Source organism: Dysidea avara, chromosome 3, assembly GCF_963678975.1.
Source record: "Dysidea avara chromosome 3, odDysAvar1.4, whole genome shotgun sequence".
In the NCBI taxonomy this organism is placed as follows: Eukaryota; Metazoa; Porifera; class Demospongiae; order Dictyoceratida; family Dysideidae; genus Dysidea; species Dysidea avara.
The window spans coordinates 1,277,882-1,294,661 of record NC_089274.1 but is presented as its reverse complement, the minus strand read 5'-3'; the positions used below and the strand labels follow the sequence as shown (position 1 = coordinate 1,294,661).

The following is a 16,780-nucleotide window of genomic DNA, read 5'->3' as shown; positions in this document are numbered from 1 at the left end:
TGTATTTACATGAATTTATAATTACAAATACAATTATTAAAATAAGTGTGTTAAGTGTCAACATGAAATTTCTGCGCCTACACAGACAAATATAAGATTTAAAAATGGCTGAAAATATATCCTTCATACCTTTTGTGTGCCCCACTGTATGTAATCTGGTCTAGTTGATGCCTCGTACTCCTTGATGAGGTCTTGGACTATTTCTCTTGACCGGTCCAACTCTGTTAAGTCATCTTTAAACATTGGTTCTTTCTTGAACTGCTCCAAGAAAGCTTCCCTCTTCCTCAACTTATCATATTGGTGACAAGTGCGGTCAAACAGCTAGGGGAACAGCACCGGTAAACACAGAGGACACACACACAAACAGACGAATACGTACTGAAGTGATACTTGTGTGGTTAGCCATCATTAGCCCGCTAACACGATGAGCTGATTGTAAATATGGTGACTTGCGAGACAGAGCAACCTGGATACCAGCTGGACCCCATGGAATAAACTGTGCCAGCTTTCTCTCCCGGATCCTTAGTAAACTCTTGTGCACCTGTTCCAAGATGTGATAGTAACAACAAGTAAACATCAACAGGATCCTGTCAACACTGGTCGGCAGTGACCCCTTGAAAACAGCACAATATTATTGGTGAGGAACTTGTGCCTCAAATATCTTCACATCAGTTTAGCTTGTTAAAGTACTCGACTAGTTACTAGTATTAGGAAGTACTCTTTTGAGTGTAGACCAAACCATTTGCAGCCCAAACAGCTTGGGTCAGCACATTCAAATATACACAACTGTGGACAGAACCCTGCACTAGCCTGAGGTAGCTAACCTGTGTAGGGTCTACTTCTCCTTGGATGATATTAAGGATGGAGATGTAGCAATGGTTGACTCTCTTGTCCTTTGTGGACGCTGACACCATCACATTTTTGGGCTGTAGAAAAGAGATGAGATAACACTACTAATCAAGGTTAATAAGGATTGCAAAATGATTAGGCAAATTCACTTGCTACATGACACCATATATTCCAGCATGAGGGGATACTGTACTTTATATCCCAGTAAACCGCAAAGTAGTATAAGCTATAATTATTAGCATGACACTTTACTCATCTCATGCATTGGGATGTCATCATTCTTTGGATCAAAGGTTAAGAACTTCTGGAACTAATAGCAAAACTCTCTTATACAACAGTCAATACTCTAATAGAACAACCAGATCTACCACAGTGTAGTAAACCACACTTTTCATACTGCTATAGCCCAGTGGTGGTAACATTAGACCAGGAAAAGTTGATTCACAGTTTGGAACCTGTTAATCAGGGACACTTGAAAATGAGGACACCTACATAATCTGGACACGTCCCAAATTATCCTTTAGCATGTAAACTGACCTGGAAAATCAGGACACCTTGATAATCAGGAGACACTATTGGTTGGCACCAAGCTGTCCTTAATACACAGGTTTCATTGTATACTCAACAATCTTTTATTGATATTTTGAACAATCACCTTTGTGGCCATACTTATTATTTTAAAAAACTTAAGTTAATAGTAGCCCCAACATTTAGCCAAGTAAATATGGTACACACATTATGCATGCACACATACCCAAACACGCACGCACGCACGCACACACAACCTGTAATAGTCTTCTCATGACATCCAGTACAGTAGTTTTGCGAACACTGTCAATTTGAGTGTCCGTTGTTAGAGGGGTATAGCCGGTCATGAGGTAATGTAGTCGGGGGGTGGGGATCAACGATGATATTAGACCAATCAGATCATTGTGCATGTAACCAGGGTAACGAAGGGTGGCTGTACTTGTCGCCATAATTGTGGACACCTGCACATCATCATCATCACCAAGGTAACAGAGTGTAAATACACTGGAACGTGTGTAACATGGACACCTTGGGACCAACCAAGTGATTATCAAACTGTTCCTAATTTTCCAGGTCAGTTTATGTAGAAAGGGATACTAAGGGACCTTAACTAAGTGTCTGGATTATGCAGGTGTCCTCAAGTGTCCACATTAACAGGTTCCAGTGTAACACAGTTATATCTCACTAGTTGGTTGACTTGGGAGAAAGTTGGGTTGGGAATACGAAGCCGTTCAGCTGCAATACGATTCAGAGCTGTGTTGTCAAGGACAACCACACAGTCTGCATGTAACGTCAGTCTCTTTAGAGTCAGTATTGAGTTGTATGGCTGCACAACAACATCACTAAACTCATCCTAAACCAAGTTCAGATAGGTTAAACCTAATAACAATCAGTCACTTACTAAATTGGGAAAGACAGAGTATGTTTGGATCAACTTCTTTGGAAACCTGTGTGAAGGAGTGATAGTAACAAGTCCTGAATAATTGAATGTTAAACCGCAAAATAGTTCAACTACAAATTGCAGCATTCTACAGAAATTAGAAACCACAGGACCTGAGGTTACATCTGTTGCTAGGAGCTCGCTTGTAAAGTCATATTGAATTAATAGGTCAAACTCTCAACAAAATACTATTAACTCTACTGAACGAGGGTTATTTCCAGTCTCGCGTGGCCAGACTGCTATCTCGCCTCCTCTTTTTCTTTGTGACGTCATTGGTTGGCAAGATAGGGTCAGGTGAATTACCGTTGACAAGTTGCGTTCACGGGAAAACAGTTACCATAGTTTCTTGCTGTTCTTGCAGGGAAGATGCTACATAGCCATACGTAGCAACAGTATCAGCCTTGTTCAAAGTTTTGCGGTAAAATTTATGTTTTGCCATGCCAACATACAGCTAGCCAATGAAATCAAATCCACCAAATTTTGGTGGAAATTCACAACTTAGTCAACGGTAATTCACCAGACCCTATCTCGCTGACCAATGACATCACAAAGAAAAAGAGGAGGCAAGATAGCAGTCTAGCCACATGAGACTAGGTTATTTCTACTACAATACAAGTCACATTGTGGCCTCATTTAATCACCAGACCTATGATCACTTATAAAATTCTTGGGCATTAGTTTAAATGGTAGTCACAACATAACTAGGCACCTGTCATTCAGCCTCTCCAAGAAGAATGATCCCATTCCTGACCCAGTACCTCCAGCAATGGAATGACACAGCACAAAACCCTATACAAAACAGCAATTATAGAGATTGTAGTAAATGGTTGATACAGAATACAATGAAATTGTCATCCTAGTTTCACACAATATTTACTGTATGACAGAAAATTTGACAGAAGAGAAAATTGACAAATCCACAGCTTTGACAAATTAAATGTTGACAAATAATAAACACTCACTGGTGCTTGTTGATGTTAACTAATTAAAAGTTGACAAGTTTAACTGATTCATCAAAAATTTTCTGTTGTATGGTATCAATTAGAACACATAAGCACCAAGTGTAGAAAATGGTTTAGACATGCAAGGCTGTGAATACGCCCAGAGGAGGGTGGAAGCGGTTTAAGCGCCGTTAAAATGAATTATCCAAAATGCTTGTATTCTGTGATTAACTAAATCGTGTAAATGGTGTAACGAAGTATGGCATCATTGTCTTGTTGAATAATATACATACCTGGTTAGTGCAAGTGTTCTACGTGCGAAAGTGTTTCATCAGTTTTGCCCTGAACACTAAGTGATTTTACAAAACAAAGTACATCATCGTAATGCTTACACGAAGTACAATCTAAATATCTAATGATCTCCAGTGATCCCCACTGTTCGCTAGTTTTGTATTACGACTATTGAGGCTCACATGAAATTCTAAACAGAGGTATGCAATTAACGTAATATTTTTGAGCAGCACTTCCAACCTCCTCTGGTATACGCCTTCCCTACACTGTATATGGCTACCAAATTTGAACAATAAACACACTACACACACGTGCTCACACACTCACTACACACATGCACACCCTACACACATAGACAGTAACACATACTGCACACACACACACACACACACACACACACACACACACACACACACACACACACACACACACACACACACACACACACACACACAACACACACACACACACACCTCTAGACTGTCACTGCCATCTGCTTCACGGTCAATGATATCAAAGATCTCCTCACTGAGGCGTTCAGACTGTGCATATCCACTGGCCCAGTTATTCCCTGCTCCACCACCATGTTCTGACATGTAGATGTTCTCAGGGTTATATAGTTTGGCATATGGGGAGGACAGGATGCCGTGGATCACCTGACCAACAGGAAATGATGTCATGTTGATATGTCAGTCGATGCATGTACAGGGTATAGCTGGAAATGTTTGAGTGACAAAATTTTCACAAATTACACAAGTGACAGCTTGTGTACATATCATCATTATGTGTCTGGCATTTTGTGAATGAAAATTGTGAAAATTTCTTTCTACACATTGTAGCATAAGATTGTCCCCTGGCTATATGGTATTACAAGCTGCACATCTCTAGTTGCTAGAAGTCAATCATAACAGCAATAGGAGCACCTCCATGGCATTCATTTGAATTTTGACTATACAGTACAATAAAGTCACTGAATAATGTAACCAACTGCTTGGCCCAAAAGTGACCAAAGTAGGAGAATGTATTCCGTAGGAAGAAAAATTGTTGAGAGACAGAAATCACACTGTTTTCTGTTCAAAAGTTGTACTACATACCCCCAATACTATGAATATGCAACAAAGTACCTTGAATCTTTTGTTCAATGACCAAACCTCCAAAGATTATTAGCTATACAGCCCACACACATATATATGACTGAGCCCTCTCTAAGATGAACATTATTAGGTGTTAATTTTGCTCTCTGTTATATCCTTAGTTCAGAGGGATATAAAATACTGGAGGAGACAAGTGTTCCTTATGCAGGCTGACTACAACTCAGGGGTGTGTTTTTAAGAGGTACAGTAGACCCTCATTTATCCGTACCCTTGATTAGGAAATGATTCGACTGTTCTATTAGAGTATTTTGAGCACAAGTGTGTATTTTAACAGAGCTCTGTATATAAATGTAATGGCTTCAGTTTCAGAACAATTAACACTTTTTACCATTTCCTGAGAACAAAAGGGTTTGGATAACTGAGGGTCTAATGTAGTTGCGTTATTCATGTTATATACTACTGGACTCACTCTTGGCTCCAAGTCCAGTAATACAGCTCTTGGGATGTAGTGCTCATCATCCGCCTGTGTGTAGTACCATAACCAGTGGTGATGTAATAGCAACAATAGTAAGTATAGTTACAATATAGTAGTTACTATACAAACAATTACATATGTCACATGTGAGCTGTGTCAGTGATAAGTATGGTAACACACAGTCGGCTTATACCATCACAAAATACACAGAATTTAGGAGTTGCACAAACCCGTTGTGTATGGTCACATATGTTGGCGACATGGTTTGTTAATATAAATTATTTTCAAAGAGGAATACGCATCACTGAAAAAGCCACCAAACAAGAAGGGATCATTGGGGTGATAATGTAAACCACAAATCCCTATTACGTCACTGTTCTATTAGAGTATTGCTTGCCTATGTACAGTACAAGGGCTCTCAGTTTAAAAATTAATCAATTAATCATCAATTACTAAATCAATTAATCTATATGTAGCACACCATGCATATAGCATCAGCTACACTTAGACTATGATATAGCTCATTTACAGGGTTACTAAATCACTTAGTCACCTGACATACTCATTTAGTCACCTACACAAGTTCATTTAGTAACCCGCCCTCAGGCAAATTTGTACGTGAAAAATAATTACAACACAAAAGGTACACTGGAGTACTTGATAATACTGTAATACAATTCTTCTCCGTGTTCTGCGAATAATTCTGGAGAAATAGTAGACTAAGCGGCGTATCTACTAAAGCTCTAGCCGTTACTCTGGTTACCGGTTGAAAAAATTTTTTTGTGGGCGCTGTAAGGACATAAGGAAGAAACCATTCTGCTGTTCTGTATTGCTCTTTCACCCCACCCTAATGCTCTGGCTATAAAGGTATGTACTTTAAACCATAGTCTAAATAAGTTAGACACCGCGACCAACGGGAACTAAGCAATTTAGTAACCCCTCTGGCCCTTAATAGCGCCCTCGCTGCGCTCGGGACACTACAGCCTCGGGCCATCAGGGTTACTAAATCGCTTAGTTTCCTTGGTCTTGGTGTCTAACTATTATTTAATCACATACACTATGCGATCAACCAATTAAAAAATTGATTAAAATTTTTCATCGAATAATTGATTTAATCGATTAATTGTGAGAGCCCTACCATGTACAATAACTACAAAGTGTCCTGGTCTATATTGAGTTTAATACAACATACTTCAAGAAGCTCATACCAGCAAACCCAATTCTGAGTGCAAACTTTTATACCTTTGCATGTGTAATGGTATTTTGACAAGAAGAAATGGCTGTTTTCATTTGACAATGAAATCAAAATAAGTCATGGACACGCAAACTGATCCATTCATCAAGCCTTGCTACATTTTATCCATGTATTTTCTGGCGGTTGAACATAATGAATTAGACAGAAAATAAGCTCCCACAAGAATACATAATGTGTTGGCATCACACCTCACGTGACGCAGGGGATATACAAGGTTTGTATGGTGTGCTTTAATTCATTCTATGCCACGTGTTTAGTACAGGTTGGCTCCCATCCCCCCTCCCTATTTTCCTTAGCTGTGTTCTAGATGATACGGATGGTGATGAAGTAGAATTTGGACTTTACATAACTCACTGTCACATTACCCATTGTCATATGGTGTAGTCAGGGTATGATGTGGGAGTTGCTATGCCTGTGAAGCAAAAATTAGCTACTATATAACTAGCTAACTCCCAAATCATATAGCACTGATTGACCACAGACTTGTTGCATATCAATCATCAAGCTGGCACCAACTAGTTTATTAAGGGAAACTTCTAGCATGTTCCGTTAGCAGTACAGCACCAAAAAATTGCCATTACCGCAAGTTCGCAAACAGGTTTTTCGAGCACAGCTACTTCTCACTACATGGAATGACGATTACAGCCCTACGGCCTACACTATTGACCTACGTTCTAATGTACTCCCTTTGGCAGTAGTTACACAGCGATTTCTACTGCTATAGTACGTTCGCGTTGAGCTGAACCCTCAAAAACGATTAATAACTTACGATTGCTACATCGCATGGGCCTCCTGTATTGCTCGATATGTAGCGCTTCTCGATCCGCTAAAAATATATTAAAAGCGCTTCATTCGAATGTAAGACACTCCAGTTATGACACTGTAAAGTTTCGCCATACATTTTCAATGGGGAAGCCTCTAAAGCGCGGCCCTTTGATGGTCATGTTGACACATGTTTGTGGCCAAGCCAGACGTCACACACCCGCCCTCAACACGCATGATTTCACCATCCGTTATGTAAGAGGCTGTAATACACTTTTACAAGAAAAATAAAACAGATTTTGAGTGTGTAAAACAGAGTTGCATAAGTAGAAGAGCTGGGGCCACTGTTGCACTATTTAGAAGATAAGTGGCCTGCTTATATTTAGGTAAAAAACTTCTTCAGCCTCAAAAGAGAAAAAAACCAAATTATAACAGCTCAAAATCTGTTATTCAGCATTGGTGTTCCTGCAAGTGAGCCAAACAACATGTATTTTATTTCACATTCACCACAGCTGACTATCGTCTTCTGTTCCCATTTAGTCAATTTGTCATTTTAATCCTTTTCTCATCACTTCACCACACATGTACACAGTTTTAACAGCCAGCATTTTGTTTTTGAAGTTACATTCCCAAAAAACTCTTAAAATTTTCAACAAATGAAATAATACTGTTTGTATGAATTTGGGCTGATAGTACCTGTAGTGACTTCCAAACACTCCTGCACTGATTTCATATACAAGGGATGGTATGTTCAACTTCTGCTAGCACAATAAAGCAATGGTATTTTTTATTAAAGTGCACACACTTACACTTCATCTGTATTTTTATGTACTTCACAGAGTTTAATCCCAGCTACCCGATGACTCCTGGGGAACAAAATCAAGTTGTAACACCAATGCTGCAAATATCAAACAATCTTACATCAGATGAAGTAAGCCCAGAAGAAGACTTGGACCCGTTGCTGCTAGTGGAAGATTCATTAATACCACCATCACCATCTTCACTATCACTGCTGATTTGGATGAGGAATTGCTCTAGAAGTTCTTCATTACCCAAGTCTCATCCAAATACACAACTGGTCTTCCTTCAGTTCTGTTGCACCTCGTTCGTCTTTAATATTTATGATGCTGATGGACTGTGCAGGGCTGCTCATAGCATACCCTGCATATACGTGTAGTGACATTAAAGCACAAACAGTTTCAATTCTAACCTCTTGTCATTAATCGTCTTGTACTTAAATCCCATATCACTCAACACTCTTTAAAGCAATGTTCTACCCCCAGAGAAAACACCATCATTCTTAAGTTTGGCCTAAGACGGAGTACGTGACAAAGTTCCAGGTTTCAAAATTTAACTTACCAAAATCTTTGAGAGCGATAGATTTCCTTCCTTTCGTACAATGAATGGATCTTGTCTGACAGTATCTGGGTCAAAACTGTCTGCATCAACATGGACTCGTGAACATTTGTACCTGACGATTACAATTGAGCGGGCTTGTGCAAAGTGCATTTTGTATCTTTTTCTTGGCGTAAATAAACCACCTTTCTTGCGGTGCTCCATTCTAATAGATGTCCTTGAAATCTCTGCGTGGCGTAATGTATGCCAAAACCCAGCAAAGAAGGCATTACATACAATACCGGTGGCCTTCGAGATTCTCTCCGTGATGTTGATAGAAATTTTACATTTCTTCGCTTCTTGCTTAAAGTACTCCCATAGTTTCATAAGTAGATACTTCGTTTGGCTGTTTAACTTCTTTCCAAGGGGGGTTCGCTCCGCACTCGCTGACGGTGCACTGGACGCCATATTCACAACAATTAAGTGCGCACCCGTAACATGGGCTTACGAATAAATGCGTCATAAACATTATGTTTAAAGCCTTTGATCTTGTATGGCTTCTTAATCAACAACCCAGGATTCAGCTCAACGCGAACGTACTATAGGGTGTCACTATGGAATAGAAGTCTTGAACATTTTCTGACATGTGCCATGCCAACATTTCATTAGTTAAAAATTTCAAACTCTACAAGCCTACTCTCTACCCCAAATAGTGTATCCTATGTGGAACTTATGCCCATAACTAATGAAATATCCTTACAATTCAGCAAGAAGGCAAACAGACAGAGTATAACATAACATCGAGGTCACTGTGCAAATCATGTTCGATGAATTGACTTTTCTAAACTGGCCTTACCCTCTAATGGTGGAAGTTGGCAAGCTTTCTGAACTGCTTTGTCATAATTCACCGTTACTAAGTTTTTATCAGTGTTGAGGGCTGGCATTTGGGTAGCCATGTGGGTGGTCAAAATTTTCAATGATCGTCTGCAAACCATCGTGCGATAACATGACGTTACTACATAGCATTGACAGCAAACATTTCTACATAGCAGAAAACATCTTTTCTTTTTTGTCCTCCTCTACAAAGATCTCACAGCTGAGCTTGATATCACTACTCTTGAGGAGCCTAAGGAGAAAGCTAAGCACTTCCTCTGATCAGAGTCAGGGTAGACATCAAGCCCGCAAACTGCCTCACATCCGAACCACAATTAGTATGGCAGCAACCTGAGGTTGAGTCTCCATGGATACACTCGAGAAGCTGCAATGAGGGCCACATCATAAAATAAAAACATAGTTTTCTCCCATATTTCCACTATGCTGCTGGCTTCTTGCATTGATAAGCAAGCCTCCGACTGATCCACCGCCATTTTCCTACAAGACAGCAATATAGATCCTCTTTCCCAACAGAACAATCCTATACCATAAGGCAAGAGAATTTCATACTCAACTAATCAATCATATGGGTGCACAAACTATCTTCATGTGTTACAGATGTACGTTTTATTTTTTTAAATATATTTGTACAGAACTAGATACATATATGTGTGTTGTGTGTATATAAACGCTGCATCAATTAGTGCTACAGTTGGTGAGCTAACAGGCTTAAGACATGGACACTAGAGTGTATTGTTTACAAACACATGTATGGCAAAGTACAACAAGATAGATAAAAGATTGGAAATTTAAAAAGGGGAACAGGGATCACTAATAAAAGCCACCAAACAAGAAGGGATCACTGGAGAGGTATGGTAAACCACACCCCTAATTTGCCTCGATAGAACAGTCAAAATAGGGATTAGTGGTTTACAGCGATCCCTTCTTGTTTGGTGGAATTTTTTAGTGAACCCGATTCCTCTTTCTAAATTTATCCAATTTTTTTATCTATCTAGTTTGTTTACTTTTTATAAATCCATTAATGGATTAATTGATTTAGTCATTTACTATAAGGTTGCAATGAGGCAGGCACAGCATTGTTTATAGGAAAGTTAGTTTTTAGCACTATGTGGACAGATTGATCATGATACAGCAAACTAAAATCCTTTTCATTTGATACTCACTAGTGGACCTACGTATAGTCCTTGTAACAAACCACCACAGGGCTCTCTTGAGTTGAAGGATGTTTTCCAAGTTGGCGTGCATTCATTTTGGATTTTTGCAAAACACAAACCCTATTATGAATAATGAACCTATTATGAATAATGAACCCACTATCCGGTTCATGATAATGCCAATGATTGATTCCATCAACACCAAACAGTGGGACCTGATAGTAGCATACAAAATAACATGAATCGTTACTGTGTATATAATTTTTAATGCTAAAGACTGTTTGAAGCTTTGATGATTTACAACCAAAGCGTTCAAACCAGTGCTGAGACAGCAGTAATGACATCAAGAGGGAATTGTAAAATTTCATCATAAGATTTCATCATAACATCACATGATAGGATGTCATGTGAGCACAGTGCTTATTCACTGGATGATGTCATCAATCATGTTGAGAAAGCCTGTTGCATAATTAGGTACACAAATAATGATGTATGTGTTGTACTGATCAATGAGCTGTTATGCATTGCAGGCAGTAAAGAAGACAGTCAGTTTAACTACTTGTTATTAAATTTTATCTAGGCCAACGGCACATACAACCAAGTACAACCACCATAACAGTAAACATAAGTGATGCATAGTCTTGATGGAAGACCACATTGTCACCCCTCCTGCATGATTCTCACAAGTTAAGGTGCAAATGCATGCTCTCACATCTATAGAGGATGGATCAGGGTACTGGATTAAGACATGGTTGCCAACAGCAGACCTTAATGATAAAAGAAGTAGAGTATTTCAACTGTCTGTCACTAGCAACTGTTATCTGTTAATTTTAATGTTAGCTGGACCATATGTAATAGTTGTATCATATACCCGAGTGATTTGCCTGATATGTACACCTAAGCTCGAGGGCCATTAGGCCTGAGAGCGTGGGTGTACATATCAGGCAAATCACGAGGGCACGTGATACAATTGATATGTACCATGCCAATGCAGGCTAAGAGCCTGCGGGCGACTAATCACCCAAACCAATACGAGACCAACCACCAAATTCATTATATAGACCAACTTGTGAAATTCGATTATGGGACAGCAACAACTAACGTTGTGACTACGTTTGTTAACATAAATGGGCAAATCCTACGGATATCACGGAAACACTCAATTTAGCAATTTTACAAGTGTTTCAAAGTTGCTACATCACTTAAACACTGTTTACACAGTTTTCTAAACATCTAGAGGGGTAAGCTTCACTGTAGAGTGGTTACCTTGTGATATATGAAAAGTGGACGTGGTACATAATCAAACACACGGACAAGCGCTTGTAAATTACCCATGACACTAGTTCTCACCTTGAACTTTCGTTTGTCAACTCATAGGGTGGTGAGGGAGTCGTATCGCCTCCTGTAGGATGGAAAATCGGCCTCATAGTTTTCATCACGTGAGCAATAATAAACCCCCACAATCGAATGCTGCGAGGATTCTTATAAACACAAACTAACGTTACCTCACCAGATATCAAGGCTATGGTTTAACTAAAATAAACTATGGCCAGCCATGGTTTAACTAACCCAGCCATGGTTTAACTTACCCAGCCATGGTTTAACTTAAATGTACCATGGCAAGCCAGGGTTTATGAGATATATACCCTGAAATTTTCCTTTGAAGTTAGGTGGTTTCATGGTACATGTCCTAAAATGATCACATGATGCAATGGATACACTACAAGATGAAATTAAATTTTGGAGAACTGAACAAACGGCTGATCAGCAGACTGTAACTACACCAATAATATACTTTAAGGTATGTGAGTAAATAGACAGCAGCAAGCACAACCACACAACAATAATCTGCCTAAGGACACATTTTGTGTATGTTGTGTTTGTTATCTCCATCAGGTTGCATGGGATGTAATTATGGCAGTGTTTTTATAGTTTCGTCTCAAAGTGCATGTCAGTGATCTCACTCGACCCTGGCACTGAAAGGCTTCATGTTGAGAGCCATGATTATCGATTATCACACAAACTTATCACCTGAAAACCGTGCCTTCTCCACACAATGGCCTGCCAGGCCCAATGGCTTGGCCATGCGAAACTACTGGTAGCTGAGTGCTGGTACATTAATGGTGTGGCAATGGCATAATGATGTGTAACACAATACTGTACAACACTGGCTCCTGGCATTCTACAGGATATTTGGTAGTGACTACCTTGTGTGGGGCTCCTCAGGCTCACCCCAACATACTACATAATATACGCACAAGGAACCATCATGCTAAGTATATATACTAATGTTGCACTGATAATTGGATTGGTTATCGGAAAAACCATACATCGCCTGTATTGGGTATTGGGTATTGGATCAGCAGCATGATGGAAACAGCAGCATGATGGAAACAGCAGCATGATGGAAACAACAGCATGATGGAAACAACAGCATGATGGAAACAGCAGCAGATAATGTTTTTTAAATGCATTACTCGTGTACACCAAACGATGCTTATAAATGCATTGAACTATATTCTCCACCATGACAATGTTGCTATTACTGCTTAAATGTACTGTTAGCTACTGTTGTGCACTACTAGCATTATAAACAAGTTAAATTGGTTCCTTATAAAGCAGATAGGCACACAGTAATACGTCAGATCGGCTACGTATATTTGAATACGTTATCCAATATCGGTTATCGGCAAAATCTCATATCAGTACAGCACTAATATGCACAGAGCTGTACTGCTGTAATATTAGCTAGAGCAACAAGCTATGCATATTCGGACACCATGTATACTTGGACACTCGTTCTTGTAAACTGCTACACGGAATCATGTGAAAATTGGTGTGGATATACCTTGCATATAGCCCAACTAGACTTCCAAGTTTGAGCCTAAAATCATAATTGGTTGTTGTACTAGACCGGATCAAAGTTGTTGCTCAAAATCCTGTGTTCTCAGACAAATTTCATGTATTCTCGGACACCCGCCAGTAATCCTACATCAAATACTTTGATGACTTACTACCAACACCATCACTTAGGGTTATTCATTGAGTATCAGCAGAGCCATAGTTTATTTCTTTTCATCTCATCTGTGATAGGAAATGTGTGGGTGTGTCACCACCTCTAATCTTGGACAGGAGCTAATCAGCTTGTTCTCATAAACTATTAAACCGAATCATATGAAAATTGGTGTGGAAATACTAATACTTCACATAAAGCTCAACTAAACCTCCAAATTTGAGCCTTTGGTTGTCTTGCTAGAGTGGATTAAAGCTGCAGTTCAAAATTCTGCATCCTCTGCCAACATCATTCATTCTTAGACAAGGGACAATATTTCCTATACCAAATAATTTAACCACTTGCAACCAACACCATCTGTTAGAGCTATTCATAGGTTGTAAACAGAGCCATAATTTATTTCTTCCCATCACGTTTATGGATAGTTATGATCGGAAATGCTTGGGTATGCAACCACCTTAATTCTCAGACATGTTGTTTCTATGGTGTTTCATTTATTCTTGGCTGCAGCTTTTCTGGTGGCTTAAAATGATGACACTTCATGCTATTTCAACAGCTTCAAGTATTTCCTGGGATTTTATTGTAATTTAGGATCTGTTCTTGGATTACGACATCGTAGTCATATTGTACAGAAGCCACGGATTAGCTATCTCATGCTTTTTAAAGTTTTTTTTATAAGTGAGCTTATGTATAATGGATCGGTCTTGAGATTAAGAAACATATTGAAAACACATTAAATTATATGGATTTGATATGACATGCAACGTGTATGACACTTCATGGCCTGTATTAACCATTTAATGAGTAACAGCTATACAGTTAGCTACATAGCTACCATAAGGAGCTAAAATATGCCAATAATTATATCTACCCATTAACCCTTAAACCTGCATAATCCAGAAAACTGGATTTAAATTTAATAAATATGCATGCCTTGCACAAAGCGCTGTAACTTTCGAAGTGTCCATCCTATGGCTTCACAATTTATGTCATTCTACTTGTGATGTAACAAGGATTAAAGTGATACCTAGGGTTTTACCCTAACGCTAAATGGTGAGGTCAAAACTAGCCGTGAAAATAACTTTTCAGTAAGGAAACACGCAAACCCTTTACATACCTTTATATACAACAGTCGATAACTCGATGGTAGTTGCTCCTATCACCTTGCAACAACTTCCATTTGATCCGTCGTGAAATTCTCCATCAGGCCATATATGACTCACATGAGTAAACCCACAATCAAAATTAAACACGTGGCAAGATTTTTGAAATACAGAGACGCCACTCGTCGCTGTTCATTGCTTCATAACAAGTAAGCCACTATAGTTACAGTATTCATTTAACCTTCTCCAAGTAGCCCAATGAACACACTTTTAATCTATGCGTGTTTGTAGGCTGTAAAAATTAAGTTACCCCACCTAGTGTCGCCATGCATGCCCATATTGTGTAAACACGCATTTTTGAAAAATTCTCTGCGGGTTTAAGGGTTAAAATAGTATAGTAAATCACCACTTTGGACCACTAGAAATAGTTGGAACCAAGAATGGATGATAGGCTCAGAAGCAACACGTCCGAGAACAGAATCGTTACATGCCTGCATAGGGGCATCTCCAAGCTTATTTAGGTACATTTAACGTTATTATGATTCTACCCTCTCCCCCCCCCCCATAATGTCACACTAGGAAACTAATGTACTGTCAATACAAGCTAGTACACAACAATATTCTTGCTTGAATACATGGCCTACAAACAGCAGGGGTTTTTCTAGGGGAGGGCAAGGGGGGAATTTTGCCCCCCAGCCTAATAATGATGGGGGGGGGGGGGGGGGGATTGAGCCTAATTTAAGTTCTCCCCCTTCAATTTCTGAAAAACTCGGATTGCCCCCCTCCTGAATTTATTTTCTAGAAAAATCCCTGAAACAGTACTGCTGCTTGGTTACTTCCAGTAATTACTATTCCTAGTTGTTTACACTACATTGCATTAAATAAAATTCAAGAACATCATGGACTGACTCTCCCTCCCCCCAACGTCACAATGACGTTAAGTATAACAAAATCAGTTTGGAGATGCCCCCTTAAAGCTATCCTTAAATGTAACAGAAAGAAATAAACTTGGTGTTGGTTGCAAGTGGTTAAATTATTTGGTGTAGGAAATACTATTTGTTGTTTAAGAATATTTGTAGTTTGTCAGAGAATATGATTTTGTTGCAACCCTAACAAATCTATCATAAAAGATTTTTAGCTCAAATTTGGAGGTTTAGTTAGTCATTATTAAGTATTTCCACACCAATTTTCATGATTCGGTTTAGTAGTGCTGGTCACTGTAAAGTGCTAATAATAAATAGTAGTTTACGAGAATAAGCTGATTAATTCCTGTCCGAGATTAGAGGAGGTGACACACCCTATCACAGCCACCTACAGATGAGATGGAAAGAAATAAACTATGATTCTGTTGATAGCCAATGAATAGCCCTAAGTGATGGTGTTGGCAATGGCGGATCTGGGAATTTATAAAGGGGGTTTCCAGTTTAGAAGATGGACATATATACTGACATGGTGAGTGTGCTTGGTAAGTATTTCATGTAGAATTACTGGCGGGTGTCCAAGAATATATGAAATTTAGAATACAGGATTTTGTGCAGCAACTTTGATCCGGTCTAGTGCAGCAACCAATTAAGATTTTACGCTCAAACTTGGAAGTCTGGTTGGGCTTTATGCAAGGTATATTCACACCTATTTTCACATTATTTCGTTTAGCAGTTTACAAGAACGAGTGTCTAAGTATATGGTGTCCAAGAATAGATAGCTTACTATACGTGTCCAGTATATTAGTGTTCACTCACCTGATAAAAGAATACATCTTTTCTGTCTTTACCTTCAGTGGCATACTTCTCCAAGATCCCCTCTGTAATGAAGTTGTATTCTAATAAATTTAAGCAGCAACCTCTTCCAACCTGGATTGATGCCATGTTCCGCACACAACTGTTTCCAGAATTCCATGCCAACTAGATAGTAACATATAAACACTAGTGACAGCATTACATCTGGATACACTTACTCTGGTTCCCACATTGTCCCAGCTGTACGGAAATGATTTCTCGGGGCATGGTGACTGGATTTAGTTGCTGGATAACCTTCAAACAAGATGATTGGAATTATTTTCAACTAGGAAACATTCGCGCCAAATGTTACCAGATGCCCCTACCAGTATTTTAAATATTAAGCGCTTAAAAAGAGTCTTTTGAGTTAA

General features: G+C 39.1%; 1 protein-coding gene across 2 annotated transcripts; it reads right to left on the bottom strand.

The window, feature by feature from the left end:
* Positions 1-10: 10 nt before the first annotated feature.
* Positions 11-16,775, bottom strand: LOC136248770 (tubulin gamma-1 chain). Of its 2 annotated transcripts, XM_066040570.1 has the most exons (13): positions 16,589-16,774; positions 16,485-16,535; positions 16,374-16,435; positions 5,113-5,166; positions 4,023-4,205; positions 3,027-3,106; positions 2,279-2,324; positions 2,063-2,230; positions 1,635-1,838; positions 825-926; positions 380-541; positions 130-321; positions 11-77 (listed from the first exon to the last, which is right to left on the bottom strand). In XM_066040570.1, exons 1-13 carry the CDS (start codon positions 16,635-16,637, stop codon positions 51-53), a joined length of 1,380 nt encoding a protein of 459 aa, XP_065896642.1. In that variant the 5' UTR covers positions 16,638-16,774; the 3' UTR covers positions 11-50. The 2 variants fall into 2 exon arrangements, with proteins under 2 accessions (XP_065896642.1, XP_065896643.1); XM_066040571.1 differs by lacking the exon at positions 1,635-1,838 and having other exon boundaries at positions 16,589-16,775.
* Between the last annotated feature and the right edge of the window lie 5 nt (positions 16,776-16,780).

Excerpts from the sequence above, each read along its gene's own strand:
- LOC136248770 (XM_066040570.1), bottom strand. The coding sequence starts at position 16,637 with ATGCCCCGAGAAATCATTTCCGTACAGCTGGGACAATGTGGGAACCAG. Across the intron at positions 3,107-4,022 it reads ATGGCAGTGACAGTCTAGAG|GGTTTTGTGCTGTGTCATTC; the intron begins GTGTGTGTGTGT and ends TGTTTTGTATAG. Across the intron at positions 1,839-2,062 it reads TCTCCCAAGTCAACCAACTA|GTGTCCACAATTATGGCGAC; the intron begins GTGAGATATAAC and ends GATGATGTGCAG.